The sequence below is a fragment of the Trachypithecus francoisi genome, unplaced genomic scaffold, assembly GCF_009764315.1.
Source record: "Trachypithecus francoisi isolate TF-2019V2 unplaced genomic scaffold, Tfra_2.0 Lachesis_group10, whole genome shotgun sequence".
Lineage (NCBI taxonomy): Eukaryota > Metazoa > Chordata > Mammalia > Primates > Cercopithecidae > Trachypithecus > Trachypithecus francoisi.
The window spans coordinates 84,414,393-84,436,831 of record NW_022681455.1 but is presented as its reverse complement, the minus strand read 5'-3'; the positions used below and the strand labels follow the sequence as shown (position 1 = coordinate 84,436,831).

General features: G+C 38.7%; 1 protein-coding gene across 3 annotated transcripts in view; it reads right to left on the bottom strand.

Annotated features, from left to right (window-relative positions):
• The window catches only part of ITGAM (integrin subunit alpha M), an 82,850-nt gene that overhangs the window by 18,187 nt on the left and 42,224 nt on the right, over window positions 1-22,439 (bottom strand). For 2 of the 3 annotated variants that reach the window (XM_033218226.1, XM_033218228.1), the window contains 2 exons: window positions 15,620-15,760; window positions 15,320-15,532 (listed from right to left, as the gene is read on the bottom strand). In XM_033218226.1, coding sequence (XP_033074117.1) covers window positions 15,320-15,532; window positions 15,620-15,760 — 354 coding nt within the window. The remainder of the gene's footprint in view (window positions 1-15,319; window positions 15,533-15,619; window positions 15,761-22,439) is intronic. The other variant, XM_033218227.1, reaches the window with a different exon arrangement.

The window sequence follows — 22,439 nt, the reverse complement described above, 5'->3', positions numbered from 1 at the left end:
CCCTGTCTCTACTTAAAAATACAAAAAACTAGCCAGGTGACGAGGCGGGCGCCTGTAGTCCCAGCTACTCGGGAGGCTGAGGCAGGAGAATGGTGTAAACCCGGGAGGCGGAGCTTGCAGTGAGCTGAGATCCGGCCACTGCACTCCAGCCTGGGTGGCAGAGCAAGACTCCGTCTCAAAAAAAAAAAAAAAAAAAAAAAAAAAAGAATCTTTTCCAACCACAATGGAATGAAACTAAAATTCAATACCAGAAGAAAAACTGGAAAAAACATACATATGTAAAAATTAAACAATACACCCTTGAACAACCAATGGATAAAAAAAAGAAATTAGAAAATAATGTGAGATAAATGAAAATAAAAGCGTAATATGCCAAACTTACTGGGAAGCAGCAAAAGCAGTACTAAAGGGAAGTTCAGAGTGATAAACACCTAACTTTAAAACAAAAAGAAAGATTTCAATTACAAAACCTAACTTTACACCTCGAGGAATGAGAAATAAAAGAACAAACTAAACCTAAAGTTAGTAGAAGGAAGAAAATAATAAAGATCACAGAAAAATAAATCAAATAGAGAATAGGAAAAAAATCAATGAAATTAAGTTGATTTTTCAAAAAGATAGAATTGACAAGCTTTGGTCAGGCGCGGTGGCTCATGCCTGCAATCCCAGCACTTTGGGATGTCGAGGCAGGTGGATCACCTGAGGTGAGGAGTTCAAAACGAGCCTGACCAACATGGTGAAACCCTGTCTCTACTAAAAATATGAAAATCAGTCAGGTGTAGTGGCACATGCCTGTAATGCCAGCTATTCGGGAGCCTGAGGCAGGAGAATCACTTGAATCTGTGAGGTGGAGAATGAAATGAGCTGTGATCATGCCACTGCACTCCAGCCTGGGCAACAGAGCAAGACTCTGCCTCAAAAAAAAAAAAAAAAAAAAGAATTGACAAGCTTTTAGGTAGACCAAGGAAAAAGGGAGAAACAACAGATAAGTGAAATTATAAATTAAAGAACATACAACTGATACCATAGCAGTAAAAGGGGTCATAAGAGACTACTGTGAACAATTATATGTTCACAAACTCGATAACCTTGAAGGAATGGATAAATTCCTAGAAATATACAACCTACCAAGCCTGAATCATAAGGCAATAGAAAGTTTAAACAGATCTATAATGAGTAAGGAGATTGAATCAGTAATCAAAGTCCTCCTAACAAAGAAAAGCCCAGGACCTGATGGCTTCTCAGGCAAATTCTACCAAACACTTAAAGAAGAATTAATATCAATTCTTCTCAAACTCGTCCAAAAAATTGAAGAGGAGAGAATACTTCCAAACTTATTGTATGAGGCAAGCACTATCCTCACACTAAATCCCAACAAATACACCATGAGAAAAGATCACTACATGCCAATTTCCCTATTGAACGTAGATCCAAAATCCTAAATAAAATACTAGCAAACTAAATTCAATAGCGCAAAAGGATCATACATCATGACCATGTGGGCTTTATTCCTGGCACACAAGGATGGCTCAACATATGCAAATCAATAAATGTGATGTACCACAATAACAGAATAAGGAATAAAAATAACATGATCATATCAATAAAAAAAAGAAAGCATTTAATAAAATTAAACATCTGTCTTAGCTTATTTGGTATAACAAACAACATAGACTGGATGAGTTACAAGCAATAGAAATTTATTTCTCATAGTTCTGAAGACTTGTGACATCCAAAATCAAGGGGCAAGCAGATTCAGTATCTGGTGAGAGCCTATTTTCTGGTTCATAAGCAACCATCATTTTGCTTTGTCTAAGGGCAGTAATCCTATTCATGAAGGCCACACTCTTATGACCTAAACACCTTCCAAAGGTCGCATCTACAAATACCATCACACAAAGAATTAGGCTTCAACATATGAATTCAACTTATGGCTTCAGCATATGAATAGCAAGACACAAACATTCAGGCCACAGGAAGAGCCACTCATGATTAAAAACCCTCAACAAACTAGAAATACAGGGAAATTACATCAACATGATAAAGAACATAAACAAAAAGTGTCTGGTTAACATCATACCCAGTGGTGAAAAATTTATTTTACCACTAAAATTAGGAACAAGGCAAGGATGCCCACACTCACCACTTCTATTCAACACAGTACTGAAAGTCCAAGTCAGAGCAATTGGGCAAGAAAAAGATAAGAAACGCATCCAAGTTAGAAATAAAGAAAAAAATTGTCCCTGTTTGCAATTGACATGATCTTATATATAAGAAACTTGTTACAAATACTCTACAAAAAAGTTATTAAATTTAATAAACAAATTTAGTAAAGTTATGGAATACAAAATGAACATATAAAAATTAGTTGTATTTCTATACACTAATGACAAACTATCTGAAAAAGAAATTAATCCCATTTACAATGGCATCAAAAAATAAAATACTTACAAAGTTAATATAACCAAGAAGGTGAAAAATATGCTCACTAAAACTATAAAACATTGATGAAAGAAAATTAAGACAAAAATCAGGGGAAAGATATCTCATATTATAGATTGAAAGAATATTTTTTAAAGGTCCATACTACTCAAAGTGATCTATAGAGTCAATGTAATTCCTACCAAAATCCCAATGGCATTTCTTACAGAAATAGGAAAAACAATACTAAAATTATGAAGTCACGAAAGACCTGAAACAGCCAAGACAATCTTGAGCATAAACAATAAAGGTAGAGGTATCACACTACCTGACATCAAAATACACTACAAAGGTATAGTCAGCAAAACAGCACGACACTGGCATAAAAACAGAGATATTGACCAATGGAACAGTATAGAGAGCTCAGAAATGACCCCATGCATTTACAATCAACGAATTTTCAACAAAGGTGCCAAGAGCATACAATGGGGAAAGGACAGTCTTTTTAACAAATGGTGTTAAGAACACTGGATATCCACAGGCAGAAGAATAAATGAGCCTTTATCTCAAACCAAATACAAAAATCAAAAGCATTGGGCTGGGAGCAGTGGCTCATGCCTGTAATCCCAGCACTTTGGGAGACTGAGGTGGGTGGATTACCTTAGATCAGGAGTTCGAGACCAGCCTGACCATCATGGTGAAACCCCGTCTCTATTAAAAATACAAAAAATTAGCTGGATGTGGTGGCACATGCCTATAAGTCCAGCTACTCGGGAAGCTGAGGCAGGAGAATCTCTTGAACCTGGCAGGCAGAGGTTGCAGTGAGCTGAGATTACACCACTGCACTCCAGCCTGGGCAATAGAGCTAGACTCTGTCTAAAATAAAATAAAACTTAAAAATTAAAAAAAAATTAAAAAGTGAGTTAAAGGCTTAAATGTAAGAGCCAACACTATAAACTATTAGAAGCAAACATAGAGGGAAAGCTTTGACATTGGTCTGGGCAATTATTTTTTTATATGATCCTGAAAGCACAAGCAACAAAAACGAAAACAGACAAGTGGAATTGCATCAAACTAAAAAGCTTCTACACAATAAAGGAATAATTAACAGAGTGAAGAGACAACCTAGAGACTGGAAGAAAATATTTGCAAACCATACAACTGATAAATGGTTAATATCCATAACATATAAACAACTCAATAGCAAGATAATAAATAACCCAATTTAAAAATGGGCAAAGAGGGTCGGGTTCGGTGACTCACGCCTCTAATCCCAGGACTTTGGGAGGCTGAAGCAGGTGAATCACTTGAGGTCAGGAGTTTGAGACCAGCCTGGCCAACATCGTGAAATGCCATCTCTACTAAAAATACAAAAATTAGCTGGGTGTGGTGGTGGGCACCTATAATCCTGGCTACTCAGGAGGCTGAGGCAGGAGAATCACCTGAATCCAGAGGCAGAGGTTGCAGTAAGCCAAGTTCATGTCACTGCACTCCAGCCTGGGTGATAGAGTGAGACTGTCTCAAAATAAAAGAAAAACAAAACTGCCCCCTACTACCACAGGAGGACCAGCCTAACCATTTGCTGCAAAAGTTGGCTGTCATTGATCTTGTGAAAACTACTATAAATTTCATATGCAACCAAAAAAGAGCCCATATAGCCAAGACAATCCTAAGCAAAAGAACAAAGCTGAAGGCATCACACTATCTGACTTCAAACTATACTACAAGGCTACAGTAACCAAAACAGCATGGTGCTGATACCAAAACAGATATATAGACCAATGGAACAGAACAGAGGCCTCAGAAATAACACCACACATTTACAACCATCTGATCTTCAACAAACCTGACAAAAACAAGCAATGGGGAAAGGATTCCCTATTTTATAAATGGTGCTGGAAAAACTGGCTAGCCATATGCAGAAAGCTGAACCTGGGTTCCTTCCTTACACCTTATACAAAAATTAACTCAAGATGGATTAAAGACTTAAATGTAAAACCTAAAACCATAAAAACCCTAGAAGAAAACCTAGGCAATACCATTCAGGGCATAGACATGGGCAAGGACTTCATGTCTAAAACACCAAAAGCAATGGCAACAAAAGCCAAAATTGACAAATGAGATCTAATTAAACTAAAGAGCTTCTGCACAGCGAAAGAAACTATCATCAGAGTGAACAGGCAACCTACAGAATGAGAGAAAATTTTTGCAACCTATCCATCTGACAAAGGTCTAATATCCAGAATCCACAAGGAACTTAAATTTACAAGGAAAAAACAAGCAACCCCATCAAAAAGTGGGCAAAGGATATGAACAGACACTTCTCAAAAGAAGACATTTATGCAGCCAACAAACATATAAAAAAAAAAAAAGCTCATCATCACTGGCCATTAGAGAAATGCAAATCAAAACCACAATGAGATACCATCTCACGCCAGTTAGAATGGTGATCATTAAAAAGTCAGAAAACAACAAATGCTGGAGAGGATGTGGAGAAATAGGAATGCTTTTACACTGTCAGTGGAAGTGTAAATCAGTTCAACCATAATGGAAGACAATGTGGTGATTCCTCAAGGATCTAGAACCAGAAATACCATTTGACCCATCAATCCCATTACTGAGTATATACCCAAAGGATTATAAATCATTCTGCTATAAAGACACATGCACAGGTATGTTTATTGAAGCACTATTTACAATACCAAAGACTTGGAACCAACCCAAATGCCCATCAATGATAGACTGTATAAAGAAAATGTGGCACATATACACCATGGAATGCTATGCAGTCATAAAGGAGAATGAGTTCATGTCCTTTGCAGGGACATAGATGAAACTGGAAACCATCATTCTCAGCAAACTAACACAGGAACAGAAAACCAAACACCACATGCTTTCATTCATAAGTGGGAGCTGAACAATGGGAACACATGGACACAGGGAGGGGAACATCACTGGAGCCTGTTGTGGGGTGGGGATCAAGGGGGAGGGAGAGCATTAGGACGAATACCTAATGCATGTGAGGCTTAAAACCTAGATGACGGGTTGATGGGTGCAGCAAACCACCATGGCACTTGTATACCTAGGTAACAAACCTGCACGTTCTGCACATGTATCACAGAGCTTAACGTATAATTTAATTTTTTTTTTTTTTTGAGACGGAGTCTCGCTCTGTTGCCAGGCTGGAGTGCAGTGGCGTGGTCTTGGCTCATGGCAACCTCCGCCTCCTGGGTTCAAGCAATTCCCCTGCCTCAGCCTCCCAATTGGCTGGTATTACAGGCATGTGCCACCAAGCCCAGCTTATTTTTGTATTTTTAGTAGAGATGGGGTTTCACCATGTTGGCCAGGCTGGTCTTGAACTCTTGACCTCGTGATCCGACTGCCTCGGCCTCCCAAAGTGCTGGGATTACAGGCATGAGCCACCACGCCTGGTTCAATGTATAATTTAAAAAACAAATAATAAATAAATAAAACATGAAGATTAAAAAAAAAAAAAAGACTGCCCCCTACTACCACAGGAAGACCAGCCTACCCATTCACTGCAAAAGATGGCTATAATCGATGTTGTGAAGGCATTACTGAGCAGATCAAGATCTCTGCGAATGAACACTAAAGATGTTCTGAATAAATTATAGTCTGGTGGAGTGCAGTGGCTCACACCTGGAATCCCAGCACTTTGGGAGGCCAAGGTGGGAAGATCACTTGAGCCAAGGAGTTGGAGACCAGCCTGGGAAACATAGGGAGATCCTGTCACTGCAAAAGAAATTTAAAAATCAGCCAGGCATGGCGGCATACACCTGCAGTCACAGTCAGGAGGCTGAGGCAGGAGGCTGAGGCAGGAGAATCACATGAGCCTAGGAGTTCAAGGCTGTAGTGAGCCATGATTGCACCACTTCACTCCAGCCTGCGTGACAGACCAAGACCCTGTCTCAAAAATAATAATAATAATCATAAATACATTTTAATCCAGTGGCATTTTAGTGTCTTTTTTGAAAACAAAAATTACATGTAATGTTACATTCGTGCCTGTTCTGTTGACAGCATTAATTGATCCATTGGATTTATTTTCTTTTTTTTTTCTTTTTGTGACACAACTTTTAGTCTCACTTGCTTTTATGTGTGTTTTTCAGACCACAATTAATAATTATATTGAAAATGTAGAAGCAATTGTCTTGAAGTATGTTCATATATTATTGGACACTAACACTAACTACATTGGACTAACTTGTGTGAACTCTCTGTTAAATATGATTTAAAAGCCATTAACAGTACCTTGCAGCCAGGCATGGTGGCTCACACCTGTAATCCCAGCACTTTGGGATGCTGAGACAGGCAGATCACAAAGTCAGTAGTTCTAGACCAGACTGGCCAATATGGTGAAACCCCATCTGTACTAAAAATACAAAAATTAGCTGGGCATGGTGGCACATGCCTGTAATCCCAGCCACTCAGGCGGCTGAGGCAAAAGAATCTCTTGCCCAGGAGGCAGAGGTTGCAGTAAGCCAAGACCACGCCACTGTACTCCAGTGTGGGCAACAGGGCAAAATTCTCCATCTCAAAAAAAAAAAGAGAGTTTACCTTGCATTAGCACTCTTAAAAATGCTAATAGACATCACTATTAGCTGTGAAGGTTTGAGTTTTATATGTCCGCACCGATATTCTTATCAAAAATTTCTATATTAGCTTCAAATATTCAGTTTAAAACTCAAACTTTGAGATTTTTGTAGTTTTTAGTTGGTTCATTTTGAAAATTTAATACGTTGATGGAAGTTTTAAATTATCATCGTTATTTTACAAAATGATGGAGGAGGAGCTAAAAATCCTTGTTAGTTAAGAGAATTATGAAGGGTCAAAAAACTTCCTCATTAGGACACAAGGAAAAAGGATAGCCTGCTAAATCATGCAAAAATGCTTTTTGGTACCTTGGATTAGTCATATAATAGCTATAGCAAGAAATAGATACCATGAACAGACCAATAACAAGCAGAGAGATTGAATCAGAAAGAGCCCAGAACCAGAAGGTTTCACAGCTGCATTTTAACAGACATTCAAAGAATTGGTACCAATGCTATTGATGCTATTCCAAAAGACAGAAAAAGAGGGAATCCGCCCTAAATCATTCTATAAAGCCAGTATCACACTAATACCAAAAACAGAAAAGGACATAACCAAAAAAAACTACAGAACAATATCCCTGATGAACATAGAAGCAAAAATCCTCAACAAAATACTAGCTAACCAAATCCAATAGTACATGAAAAAGATAATACATCATGATCAAGTCGGTTTCATCCCAAGGATGCAGGAATGGTTTAACATATGCAAGTCAATAAATGTGACATATCACATAAACAGAATTAAAGACAAAAACTATGTAATCATCTCAATAAATGCAGAACAAGCATTTGATAAAATCCCTTTATGATAAAAAATAAAGCTTTCAGTAAATTAGACATAGAGGGGACTTATCCCAAAATAATAAAAGCCATATCTGAAAAACCCACAGCCAACTTCAGATTGAAGGGGGAAAAGCTGAAAGCATTCCCCCTAAGAACTGGAACAAGACAAGGATGCCCACTTTCAGCACTTCTATTCGACACAGTACTGAAAGTCCCAGCCAAAGCAATCAGGCAAGAGAAAGAAACAAAGGGGTCCAAACTGGAAAAGAAGAAGTCAAACTAGAGCTGTTTGTCAATTATATGATCGTTTACCTAGAAAATCCTAAGGGCTCATCCAAAAGATTCCTAGATCTGATAAACAATTTCAGTAGTCTCAGGTTACAAAACCAGTGTATGCAAATCAGCAGCACTGCTATACACCAACAACAAAGCTGAGAATCAAATCAAGAACTCAATCTCTTTTATAACAGCTACAAAAATAAAATAAAATACCTAGGAATATAGTTAACCAAGGCGATAAAGCTCCATACAAGGAAAACTACAAAACACAGCTGAAATAAATTATAGATGACACAAACAAATGGACACATGCTCATGGATAGGAAGAATCAATATTGTGAAAATGACCATATTGCCCAATCTACAGATTCAATGCAATTCCCATCAAAATAACAACATCATTTTTCACATAACTAGAATAAAACAATCCTAAAACTCATATGGAACAAAAAAAGAGCCCAAATAGCTAAAGCAATATGAAGCAAAAAGAACAAATCTGGAGGCATCACAGTACCAGACTTCAAATTATACTACAAGGTTATAGTTACCAAAACAGCATAGTACTGGTATAAAAATAGGCACTTAGACCCATGGAACAAAATAAAGACCCCAGAAATAAAGCCAAATACTTTCAGCCAACTGATCTTTTACAAAGCATACAAAAACAGAAATTGGGAAAAGGACACCCTATTCAATAAATGCTGCTGAGAAAACAGGCAAATCACATGCAGAAGAATGAAACTGGATCCCCTTCTCTCAACTTATACAAAAATCAACTCAAGATGGATCGAAGACTGAAATCTAAGACTTGAAACCATAACAATTCTAGAAGATAACATTGGAAAAACTCTTCTGAACATTGGTCTAGGCAAAGAATTCATGACTAAGACTCCAAAAGCAAATGCAACAAAACCAAAAATAAATAAATAGGACCTAATTAAACTAAAAAGCTTCTGCACAGCAAAGAAATAATCATCAGAGTAAGCAGACAACCCACAGAATGCAAGAAAATATTTGCCAACTACGCATCTGACACAGGACTACTATCCAGAATCTATAAGAAGCTCAAACAAATCAGCAAGGAAAAACAAATAATCCCATCAAAAAGTGGGCAAAGATTATGAATAGACAATTCTCAAAAGAAGATATACAAATGGCCAACAAACATATGAAAACAATGCTCAACATCACTAATCATCAGGGAAATGCAAATTAAAACCACAATGAAATACCACCTTACTCCTGCAAGAATGGCCACAACTAAAAAGTCAAAAAACAATAGATCTGGCATGGATGTGGTGAAAAGGGGACACTTTTACACTGCCAGTGGGAATGTAAATTAGCACAACCTCTATGGAAAACAGTAAGGAGATTCCTTAAAGAACTAATAGTAGATCTACCATTTGATTCAGTAATCCCACTACTGGGTATCTGCCCAAAGGAAAAGAAGTCATTATATGAAAAAGATACATGAACATGCATGTTTATAACAGCACAATTCACAACTGCAAAGATATGGAACCAACCAACCTGTGGTACCCATCGACCAATGAGTGGATAAAGAAAACATTTTCTATGTATATACATATATATACACACACACATATATACACACACACACACACACACACACACCATGAAGTACTACTCAGCCATAAAAAGGAACGAAATAATGTATTTTGCAGCAACTTGGATGGAACTGGAGGCCATTATTGAAGTAACTCAGGAATGAAAAACTAAATATATGTTTTCATTTAAAAATGGGAGCTAAGCTATAAGGATGCAAAGACAAGAGTGATATAACGGACTTTGAGGACTTGGAGAAGGGGAGTCTGGGAAGAGGTAAGAGACAAAAGACTATATATTTGGTACAGTGTACACTGCTTTGATGGCAGGTGCACTAAAATCTCAGAATTCACCACTATAGAATTCATCCATGTAACCAAAAAACACTTGTACTCCCAAAAGCTACTGAATTTTTTTAAAAAATCATATAATGACTATAGTTCACTCAGTACTTGCTTAAATTTTAGATAATAACTATAGTCCATTCAGTACTTGCTTAAATTTTAGAAAAGCTATACAAATTACTGGTACATAACTTGAAGATTGCTCTGGCTGGGTGCAGTGGCTCACATCTATAATCCTAACACTCTGAGAGGCCAAGGCAGGAGGATGGCTTAAGACCAGAAGACCAGGCTGGCCAACATAGTGAGACTTCATCTCTACAAAAAATTGAAAAATTAGCCAAGCGTGGGGGTGCACACCTATATTCTCAACTACTTGGGTGGCTGAGAAGGGAGAATTGCTTGAGCCCGGGTGTCAAGGCTGCAGTGAGCTGTGATCTCGTCACTGCACTCCAGCCTGGCCAACAGAGGGAGACCCTGTCTCAAAAAAATAAAAAGAAAGCGACAGAGACAGAGAGAAAGAGAGAGAGAGAAAAAGAAAGAAAGAGAGGCCGGGCGCGGTGGCTCAAGCCTGTAATCTCAGCACTTTGGAAGGCCGAGACGGGCAGATCACGAGGTCAGGAGATCAAGACCATCCTGGCTAACACGGTGAAACCCTGTCTCTACTAAAAACTACAAAAAACTAGCCGGGCGAGGTGGCAGGCGCCTGTAGTCCCAGCTACTCGGGAGGCTGAGGCAGGAGAATGGCGTAAACCCGGGAGGCAGAGCTTGCAGTGAGCTGAGATCCGGCCACTGCACTCCAGCCTGGGTGACAGAGCGAGACTCCATCTCAAAAAAAAAAAAAAAAAGAAGAAAGAAAGAAGGAAGGAAGGAAGGAAGGAAGGAAGGAAAAAGAAAGAGAGAGAGAAAGAAAGAGAAAGAAAAGATTGTTCTTCCTTAAGAAAGAGAAAGAGAAAAAGAAAGAAAAGATTGTTCTTCTTTTAAGAAAGAAAAGAAAAGAAGAAAGGAAAGGAAAGGAGAAAAGAAAGAAAAGAAAAGACTGTTCTTCCTTTGGCTAATTAAGTAATGCCCTCACAGCACTAGATTACACAGTGCACTTACTAGATAAACTCAATAGTGCCTCTAGTTGGATTGATTGAGGATGTCTGAAAAGCGCTCACAGAGTGCAGTGCCTGTTATTGCACAACAGATGAGCATTTTCCTTTCTACACTGAGAATTTTCTTCTGTTTTTAGTGTGGTTTATTTTTGGCTCAGAAATAGTTGCTATGATGAAAATATTCCTTTTTAGAAAAGACAGTAGCTACAACATCATTTTGAAAGAACCATGAGCATGAGCTATTTTTAAAAGCCATAAGAAGTGATTTGTTTATTTGTCAGGGTTAATTCTTGATTATGTTAACACTGTTTTATGACAAGGTGACTTTTTTAGATTAAAGTCAAAGAGGTTCTATATTTTTATCATTACAGATCACAGTCACGACATAGTGAGTTCTGCATACTGACTAATGTACTGAAACCTTAAATAAGTTAGTAAGAAAAGCAATAGTTTTCTGAAGCCATGATATGGGTGATACACAGTTCATACTCGGATTATAATAAAGCTCTTCATAATTGTGAATTATAGAACACTACTTTTTATAAAACCATATTTTTAGGGATATTTAGGAGTGATATAGAACTGGTAAATTAGTAAAATAAGTTTTACTGGATTTTTGTACATAATCATCTCTAGTACTCTGGAAATTGAGGATTCATTATGCTGTGATCAACTTCAAATACTTTTTAGTTCCAAATATATGAGTTAATAAACCTTGCTTTTACAAGTATGTGCCAAATTGGGCAACATCAACGGATTTTCTAAAACTAATGTAAGTGTCTTTCATTTAATGTTATTTGACTCTAATAAAATGCAAGATTTTTATATATAAATGACAAAGTTATAGTACTTAAAATAGTATGGTACTAGCATAAAGATAGACATATAGACCAATGGAACAGAATAGAGAGCCCAGAAATAAACCCATCCATATGGGTCCAACTGATTCTCCAAAATAATACCAAGAATACACAATGGGTAAAAGATACTCTCTTAGACAAATGGTACTGGGAAACTGGATATACGAATGCAAGAGAATGCAACTTGACTCTTATATCATACACAAAAATCAATTAAAAATGAATTAAAGACTTCAATGAAAATGTAAAACATCTAGAATAAAACTCAGAGGAGAAGCTGTAAAGACGGTGGTTTGAGCAATGAGTTTATGGTTATGATACCAAAAGTACAGGCAACAAAAATAAGCAAATCTGACTGCATCAAACCAAGTGAGACTTCTACAGAGCAAAGGCAACAATAAGCAAAGTAAAATATAACCTACAGAATGGGAAAGAGTATTTGCAAACTATGTATCTGATAAAGGGTTAATCTCCAAAATATATAGTGAACTCATACAACTCAATAGCAAAATATCTAATAACTTTTTTTTTTGAGACAGGATCTCCCTCTGTCTCCCAGGCTCGAGTGCAGTGGCACAATCTCGGCTCACTGCAACCTCCGCCTCCCGGGTTCAAATGATTCTCCTGCCTCAGCCTTCTGAGTAGCTGGGATTACAGGCGCGCACCACCACAGCCCGGCTAATTTTTGTATTTTCAGTGGAGATGAGGTTTCACCATGTTGGCCAGGCTGGTCTCAAACTCCTGACCTCAGGTGATCCACCCGCCTCGGCTTCCCAAAGTGCTGGGATTACAGGCATAAGCCACCGCGCCTGGCCTTAATAACTTGATTTAAAAATAGGCTTAAGAGCTTGAAGAGACATTTTTTTCAGACACAAAAATGCCCAATAGATACGTGAAAAGATGCTCAACATCAGTAATCATCAGGGAAATGCAAATCAAAGCCACAATGAAATATCACTTGCACACCTGCTAGCTGGCTATTGTCAAAAAAACAAAAGACAAGTGTTAGTAAATACATGGAAAAATCGGCATCTTTGCACACTGTTGGTGAGAAGGCAAAATGGTGCAGCCCCTAGGGAAAATAGTATGTAAGTTCCTCAAAAAATTAGAAATAGAACTACCATATGATTTAACAATCTTCCTTCTGGTTATTTATCCAAAGGAATTGGGATTATGATCTCAAAGAGATATGAACATGCCCATGTTCATTGCAGCACTATTCACAATAACCAGGATGTGAAAACAACCTAAATGACTATCAATAGATGAGGGATTTTTTCCTTCCCTCTCCACCAGGAAATGATGGATTTTTTTAATGTGGTATATACATACAGTGGGATACTATTCAGCGTTAAAAAAGAAAGACATCAGCCTGGGCAACATAGGAAGACCCCATCTCTACAAAAAATAAAAATAAATTAGACAGGCATGGTGGCATGGGCCCACAGTCCCAGCTACTCAGGAGACTGAGGTGGGAGGGTCGCTTGAGCCCAGGAGGCTGAGGCTTCAGGGAGCCGTGTTTGCACTGCTGCACTCCAACCTGCATGACAGAACAAGACTTTGTCTCAAAAAAAAAAAAAAAAAAAGGAGGAGGAGAAGAAAAAGAAGAAAGATATTCTTTCATTTGCGATGACATGGATGAACCCGGAGGACATTATTCTAAGTGAAATAAGCCAGTCACAGAAGGATAAATATGGCATGGTTTCACTTATATGAGTTATTTAAAATAGCCAAACTGGCCGGGTGCAGTGGCTCACGCCTGTAATCCCAACACTTTGGGAGGCCAAGGCAGGTATTGAGCCCGGGAGCTCAAGACCAGCCTGGACAACATGGCAAAACCCAGTCTCTACAAAATATACAAAAACTAGCCAGGCATGGTGGTGTATGCTTATAATCCCAGCTACTCGGGAGGCTGAGATAGAAGAATCGCTTGAACCCAGGAGGTAGAGGTTGCAGTGAGCCGAGATTGTGCCACTGCACTCCAACCTGGGCGACAGAGTGAAACTTCATCTCAAAAAATAAAAAAATAAGACAACCAAACTCATTGAAGCAAAGAATATAATGGTGGCTGCCAGGGGCTGGAGAACAATGAGGAGTTGCTGATCAATGGGTATACATTTTCAGTATGCAAGATGAAGTTCAAGAGGTCTGCTGTACAACATTGCGCCAATAGATGACAGTATTACATTGTACATTTTAAAATCTGTTAAGATTTTAAATAAAAAAATTTTTTAACATAAAGAAAGAAAAACGTGAGGCTGGTAAAAACCCAGAGACTAGAGGCCAGAAGACTAGACGGCCTCAGGTGGCTGTGGTGGGAAAGAGTATGACACAGGGAAGATGGAACCAGACTGTAAGGGTCCCTCTAGACAGTGAGCTCCACCTGGCAGGAGACAGAAAGCCAACTTACAGAAGAAAACAGTTGTTAGGGCCAGAATATAGGGCGACAAGTCATCAGAATGGGCTCTATGCCTTGCAAGACTCAGTGCAAAAAAATGTAGGACCCCTTGTTGAAAAATTATTAAGAATTGAAGATGGCAATAGCAGAGCATGAAGCCAAGCACAGGGCCCTTCTGAAAGAGCGGCACGTGTGACTGCACAACTCCACATCTGTGAAGTGTGCAATACTGTAAGGTGGCCAACCTCATAGGTTTCCCAGGATGTGAGATTTCAGCGCTAAATCTGGGACAGAGCTAGGCAAACTAGAGCTCTTGGTCACCTTACCACGACCAAGATTCAGAAGAAAGGAATGCCTGCATCCCAATACTGCTAGCTTGCTATGTGCCATCGCTGGGCCTTGCTCTACTCATCTGCAAGGTGGGAGTGATGAGGCTATCATGCACCTCCTATTGCTGTAGAAATAATCAATCTGGAACTAAGAGTCTTTGAGATTTTTGTGAAGTGTGTGTGTGTGTGCATGCACGCGTGCATGCACGTGCAAGTCTGACTCTGTCACTCCAGCTGCTGGAGTACAGTGGTGTGACCAGGGCTCACTGCAGCCTTAACCTCCCAGGCTTAAGCAATCCTCCGGCCTCAGCCTCCAGAGTAGCTGGGACCATGAGTGTGTGCTACCACACCTGGCTAATTTTTTTTTTTTTTTTTTGGAGAGATGGGTTCTCACTATGTTGCCCTGACTGGTCTTGAACTCCTGGGCTTAAACAATCCTCCCAACTCAGCCTTCCAAAGTGCTGGGATTACAGGCATGAGCCACCAGGTCCAGTCACATGTTATTATTTTTGAAGGTTCTGAAAGGCGTACTGTGAGAACTTATCTAGCAGCTGTGGGCACACTGAATTAGAAGGAGAAAGATCAACAAAGAGGCTACTGTCATGACAAGGACAGTGATCGGGTCTCACCTGGCTATGGGAGGGGCTGATGCCAAATCCTGAGGTTCCATGAAACAGATAAACAGCACCCTGGTTGTCCTCCTCTCCTGGGGCCCCAATGGCCACATCCGTCAGCTTGTCCCCATTCACGTCCCCCAGCACTGTTAGGGCTGCTCCAAAGCGGCCCCAGGGTTGGCCCTGCTCCCCGTAGAGAACAGCATCACACTGCCACCGGCCCCTCTGCTAAACACAAACAGTATCAGGCCCAAACCCAGGCGACCCCGCCACCCACACCGGGCCCCACCCAGCCCAGGTCCCATCGCCACTCACCCCCTGGGGCAAGGGGCACACAGACACCTGGCCCCCTCGGGTCTGCTCGTAGTAATGGGGGGCCCCGATGAGGACCAGGTCGGTGCTGCCGTTGCTGTCCACATCCACGGAGCAGAGGGAGGCCCCGAAGTAGGCGCCGATCTGAAAGAGACAGGGCCATAATCACACACCTCTTCCCACCTAAAGCAGATGTGGGGGTTTTCTCTCTGTGAAGAAAAGTTATGTCTGCTGGAGAATCCCTCTGGAGAAGATGTGATCTTCTATATGGTTCATGATAAATTATCATTTGAATGTGCTACCAGCTAAAGGAACCTATATAATAAACCTGGCAGAGTGGTTTCTGCCTGTAATCCCAGCTACTCGGGAGACTGAAGTGGGAGGATCCCTTGAGCCAAGGAGTTTAAGGCTGTAGTGAGCTTTGTCACCACTGCACTCCAGCCTGGGCAACAGAGCAAGACCCCAATCTCTAAGTGTGTGTGTATATATATATATATGTTTTTAATAATTTAAAAGATAAAAAATAATTTAAAAGATAAAAACATATATATATGTTTTTAATAATTTAAAAGATAAAGAATAAAGAAGCCTATAGTAGAGTCAATGAGCAATGTGTGAGGATTTACCCCAGATGGTATTCCTGGGAGATTATTAAGGCAGCAAAGAAGGATTTGGGTTGGAAAATACAGATAGAAAATTCTAGAAGAGCAGACAGAATACCACCCTTTCAATATATTAGGAATCTTTAGGGGGGTAAAAAGTCAAAGTTGGCACTCTAATAAGGCTAATAACTAGCTTAGATTAAAAATAACTATTGCTACCCAGGAATATTTGTTGTGATATTAAGAAATGCTGTTTACCTACAAGTAAAAAGATGTTTCGAATATCTTCAAGGTCAATATGTAGAATTCATCCATAAAATTCACCTATTTAATCACCCATTCATTCATTCATTTATTCATTCATTCAACAAACGTGTTCCTTATTGCTAAGCACACAGCTGGGTAATAGAGAAACAGCGCCTTCCAGGGCCTGAGCTCAGTGCAGCCAGGTGGAGGGGAGGAGAGTAATCGATGGATTAACAGGGAGATGTGTGCAGCAGTTTCAAACTGGGACAAGTTCTAGGAAGGGAATGTGCAGGGGACATCATGCCACGGCTCTGCAACGTGATTTCTGCCTCATACACCATTGAGGGATGACTCATTGATAATTCAATACAGGCATTTAAGCTTTATCCTAAAGTCAACGGAATTTTGATTGTTTTTTTGGGTCAGATTTATTGGGGAAGAGTTTACATACAATAAAATTCAGGCTTTTAGTACATAGTTTTATGAGTTTTGACAAACATACAAAGTCATATAACTGGCCGGATGCCTCCCAGCACTTTGAGAGGCCAGCGGGTGGATCACCTGAGGTCAGGAGTTTGAGACCAGCCTGGAAATCATGGTGAAACCCCGTCTCTACTAAAAATACAAAAATTAGCTGGGCATGGTGACTGTAATCCAGCTACTTGGGAGGCTGAGGCAGGAGAATTGCTTGAACCCAGGAGGTGAAGGTTGCACTCCAGCCTGGGTGACAGAGCAAGACTCTGTCTCAAAAACAATAAAGTCATGTAACCAACACCACAGTCAAAACAGAAAATAGCTTCTTCATCCCCAAAATATTCCCTGCTGCCCCATCATAGTCGATCTCTCCCCTCCAACTACCAACATCTGGCAACCACTCAACTGTTTTCTGCCCTTATTGGCTTTTCTGGAATGTCATATAAATGGAATTATATTGTATGTGGCCTTTTTAATTTGGCTTCTTTCACCTACAATAATGCATTTAAGATTCATCTGCGTTGTTGCATGTATTAGTAATTTGCTCTCTCTTGTTGCTGATTAGTATTCCCATTGTATAGGTGTGCCACAGTTGGTTTATCCATTTCTTAGTTGAAGGACATTTTGGTTTTTTCTAAGGGGTGATTATTAATAGAGCGACCAGAAACGTTTGCATACAGGTTTTCATGTGGACATCTGTTTTCATTTCTCTTAAGTAAAGGCTTAGGAGGCTGGGCGCAGTGGCTCACACCTGTAATCCCAGCACTTTGGGAGGCTGACCACGAGGTCAGGAGATTGAGACCATCCAGGCTAATACAGTGAAACTCTGTCTCTACCAAATATAGAAAAATTAGCCAGGCATGGTGGCGGGCGCCTGTAGTCCCAGATACTTGGAAGGCTGAGACAGGAGAATGGTGTGAACCCAGGAGGCGGAGCTTGCAGTGAGCCAAGATCATGCCACTGCACTCCAGCCTGGGCAACAGAGTGAGACTCTGTCTCAAAAAAAAAAAAAAAATCCTTAGGAGGGGAATTGCTGGTATGATAACCATATGTTAAACTTTTAAAGAAATTGCTTATTTTGAATTAATTTTTATATAGCGTGAGGTGTGAATAGAAGTTTATTTTTATTTTTTTACTATGAATGTCCAATTGTTCGAGAACCATTTGGTGAAAAACTCTTAAACTATCTTTGCACCTTTATTGCAAATTAATTGGTAAAGTGTGACATTAATGTAAAATGTGTGGGGAGGAGAAGTTAAAGGGTCGAATTTTTGTATGTGGTCAAAGTTGTTATTAGCTTGGCATAGACTGTTATAACTATAAGATGTTTTATGTAAGCCTCATGGTATCCACAAAGAAAAAAAAAACTGTGGTAGATACACCAAACGTAGAAAAAGGAATCAAAACATATCACAACAACAACAAAAAATCAAATCACAAAGGAAGACAGCAAGAGAGGAAGGAAGAATGGAAGAATGGAACAAAGGAACTACAAAGCAGTCAGAAAACAATAAACAAAATAGTAATAATAGTCCCTACCTGCCAATCATTAATTTATATGTAAATGGATTAGATTCTCCACTCAAAAGACACAGAGTGGCTGAATGGATCTTGTAAAATCCAACTATACGCTGCCTATAAGAAACTCAATTTAGATTTAAGATCACACATAGGCTGAAAGTGGAAGGATGGCAAAAGATATTCCATGCAAATGACAACCAAGGGAGATCAGGGAGAACTATGCTTATATCAGAAAAAATAGACCTTATCTTAAAACTGCCACAAGAGACAAAGAAAGTCATCATATAATGATAAATAAGTCAATTAATCAAGAGAATGTAACAATTGTGAATATATATGTACTCAACATCAGGGCACCTAAATACATAAAGCTATATTACCAGAACTGAAGGGAGAAGTAGGCAGCAATACAATAATAGTATTATCATTATTATATTCTAATAATAGTAGGGAACTTCAATATCCCACTTTCAACAATAGTTCAGACAGACAGAAAATCAATAAAGAAACAACAGACTTGGACAATACTATAGACCAGATGGATCTAACAGACATTTATAGAACATTCCATTCAGTAGCAGCAGAATACACAGTCTTTTCAAGCACATGTAGAACATTTTCTAAGTAGATCATACGTTAGGCCACAAAACAAGTCTTAAGAAATTCAAGATTTGAATCATATCAAGTATTGGCCAGGCACAGTGGCTCACGCCTGTAATCCCAGCACTCTGGAAGGCCAAGGTGGACAGATCACCTGAGGTCAGGTGTTCAAGACCAGCCTGACCAATATGGTGAAACCCCGTCTCTACTAAAAATACAAAAATTAGCCAAGCTTGGTGGCGGCCATCTGTAATTCCAGCTATTCAGGAGGCTGAAGCAGGAGAATAACTTGAACCCGGGAGGCAGAGGTTGCAGTGAGCCAAGATTTTGCCACTGCACTCCAGCCTGGGTGACAGAGCAAGACTCTATCAAAAATAAATTTAAAAAAATAAATAGATAAACAAATCATATCAAGTATTTTTTTCTGACCCAATGGTTATGACACTAGAAATCAACAAGAGGAAAATTTAAAAAGTCAAAAATAGGTGAAAATTAAACAACACATTGCTGAACATCCAGTGGGTCAAAGAAGAAATCAAAAGAGAAATCAAGAAATATCTTAAGAAAAATGATGATGAGAACACAACATACCAAAACTTATTGGATGCAGAAGAAGCAGATTTAAGAGGGAAGTTCATAGAGTTAAACACCTACATTAAAAATCACCTAAATATTGATTGGTCGTTTCTGGTGGTATGGAAATTTTTTGTTTTATTCTTATAACATGTTTGTGTTTCTGATTTCTACATGATGTTACACTCCATTTATAATAAAAATTAAAAAACACACTTTTACTTTAATTTTGATAGGAAGGAAGGAAGGAAGGAAGGAAGGAAGGAAACAACTTTACACATCAAGGAAATAGAAAAAGAAAAAAAACTAAACTCAAAGTCAGCATAAGAAATAAATGATACAGATCAAACCAGAAATAAATCAAATAGTGGCTAGAAAAATAATAGAAAATGTCAATAAAACAGAGCGTTACTTTTTTATTTATTTTTATAAAGGTGCAGTCTCATTATGTTGCCCAGGCTAGTCTCAAACTCCTGGGTTCAAGCAATCCCCCCACCTCAGCCTCCAAAGTGCTGGGATTACAGATGTCAGCCACAACACCCAGCCAGAGTTGCTTTTTTAAAAAGATAAATGAAATTGACAAACTTTTAGCTAAAGTAAAGAAAAAAAAACTCAAGTAAATAAAATCAGAAATGAAAGAGGAAGCGTTACAACTGATGCCACCAAAATACAAAGGATCATGAGAGATAACTATGAACAATTTAATACCAAAAAATTAAATAAACTGGAAGAAATGGATAAAATTCTAGAAAAATACAACCTACCAGGACTGAGTCAAGAAGAAATTTTAAAATCTGAAAAGACCAGTAATAAATGAAGAGATTGAACCAGTAATCAAAAACCCCCCAACAAAGAAAAGCCCAGGACCTGATGCTTCATAGGTGAATGCAAACATTTAAAGAATTAACGTTGCCAGGCGCAGTGGCTCATGCCTGTAATCCCAGCACTTTGGGAGGTCAAGGTGGGTGGATAACTTAAGGTCAGGAGTTCAAGATCAGCCTGGCCAACATGGTGAAACCTTGTCTGTACTAAAAATACAAAAATTAATCAGGCATGGTGGTGAGCACCTGTAATACCAGTTACTTGGGAGGCTGAGGCAGAAGAATCACTTGAACCTAGGAAGCAGAGGTTGCAGTGAGCTGAGATTGTGCCATTGCACTCCAGCCTGGGCTACAAGAGCAAAACTCCATCTCAAAAAAAAAAAAAAAAAAAGAATTAATGTCAATCCTTTTCAAACTCATGTAAAAAAAAAATTGAAGAGCAAGGAACACTTCCAAATTTATTTATGAGTCCAGCATTACCCTGATACCAAAGCCAGACAAAAATTCTACAAGACGTAGTTATAGGTCAATATCCCTGATGAACATAGACGGACAAATCTTCAACAAAATACTAGCAAACTGAATTTGATAGCACATTAAAAAGATAATAACTGGCCAGGCGCGGTGGCTCACACCTGTAATCCCAGCACTTTGGGAGGCTGAGATGAGTGGATCATGAGGTCAGGAGATCAAGACCATCCTGGCTAACACAGTGAAATCCCATCTCTACTAAAAATACAAAAAAAGAAAAAAAAAATTAGCCAGGCATGGTGGTGGGCACCTGTAGTCCCAGTTACTCAAGAGGCTGAGGCAGGAGAATTGCATGAACCCAGGAGGTGGAACTTGCAGTGAGCCAAGATCGCACCACTGCACTCCAGCCTGGGCGACAGAGCAAGACTTTGTTAAAAAAAAAAAAAAAAGATAATAACCATGATCAAGTGTGATTGATCCCTAAGATGCAAGATGCAAGGATGATTCCACATATGCAAATCAATTAATGTGACATATCACAGTAACAGAATGAAGGACAAAAACCACATGATCATCTCAATATACACACACCAAAAAAAAAAGCATTTGACAAAATTCAACATTATTTTATGATACAAACTCTCAATAAATTCACTACAGAAGGAATGTACCTCAATATGATAAAGGCCATATATGACAAGCCCACAACAAACATCATACTCAATGGTGAAAAATTGAAAGTTTTACCACTAAAATGAGGAAAAAGGCAAGGATGCCTACTCTCACTACTTCTACGTAACACAGTACTGGAAGTCCTGGTCACAGCAATTAGGCAAGAAAAATAAATGAAAGAGACCCAAATCAGATATAAAAAAGGAAATTTGTATCTGTTTACACTTAAAATGATATACATATATATATATATATATATGACCCTAAAGACTCCCCCAAAAAAGAACTACTAAAACTAATGAATAAATTCAGTAAAGTTACAGGTTACAAAATCAATGTCAAAAATCAATAGCGCTTCTATACACTAACAATGAACTGTCTGAAAAAGAAATCAAGAAACAATCTCATTTACAATAGCATCAAAAAAAAAAAAAAATACCTAAGAGTAAATTTAACCAGAGAGGTGAAAAACATGTACACTGAAACGATAAAACATTGATGAAGGAAGTTAAACAAGACAAAAATAAATGGAAAGATATCTTATGTTCATGGATTGGAATATTAATGCAATATTCTGATTCAGTACAATCCGTATCAGAATCCCAATGGCATTTTTTTACAAAAATAGAAAAAAATATTAAAATTTATATAGAACCACAAAAGACCCCAAATACCCAAAGCAATCCTCAGGAAAAAAATACTGGAGGCATCACAATTCCTGATCTCAAAACATACTGTGTCAAGAAAGCTCTAGTAATCATTAACAGCAAGGTGGTGGCATAAAAACAGACACATCAACCAATGGAACAGAACAGGGAGGTTAGAAATAAAACTATGCATTTA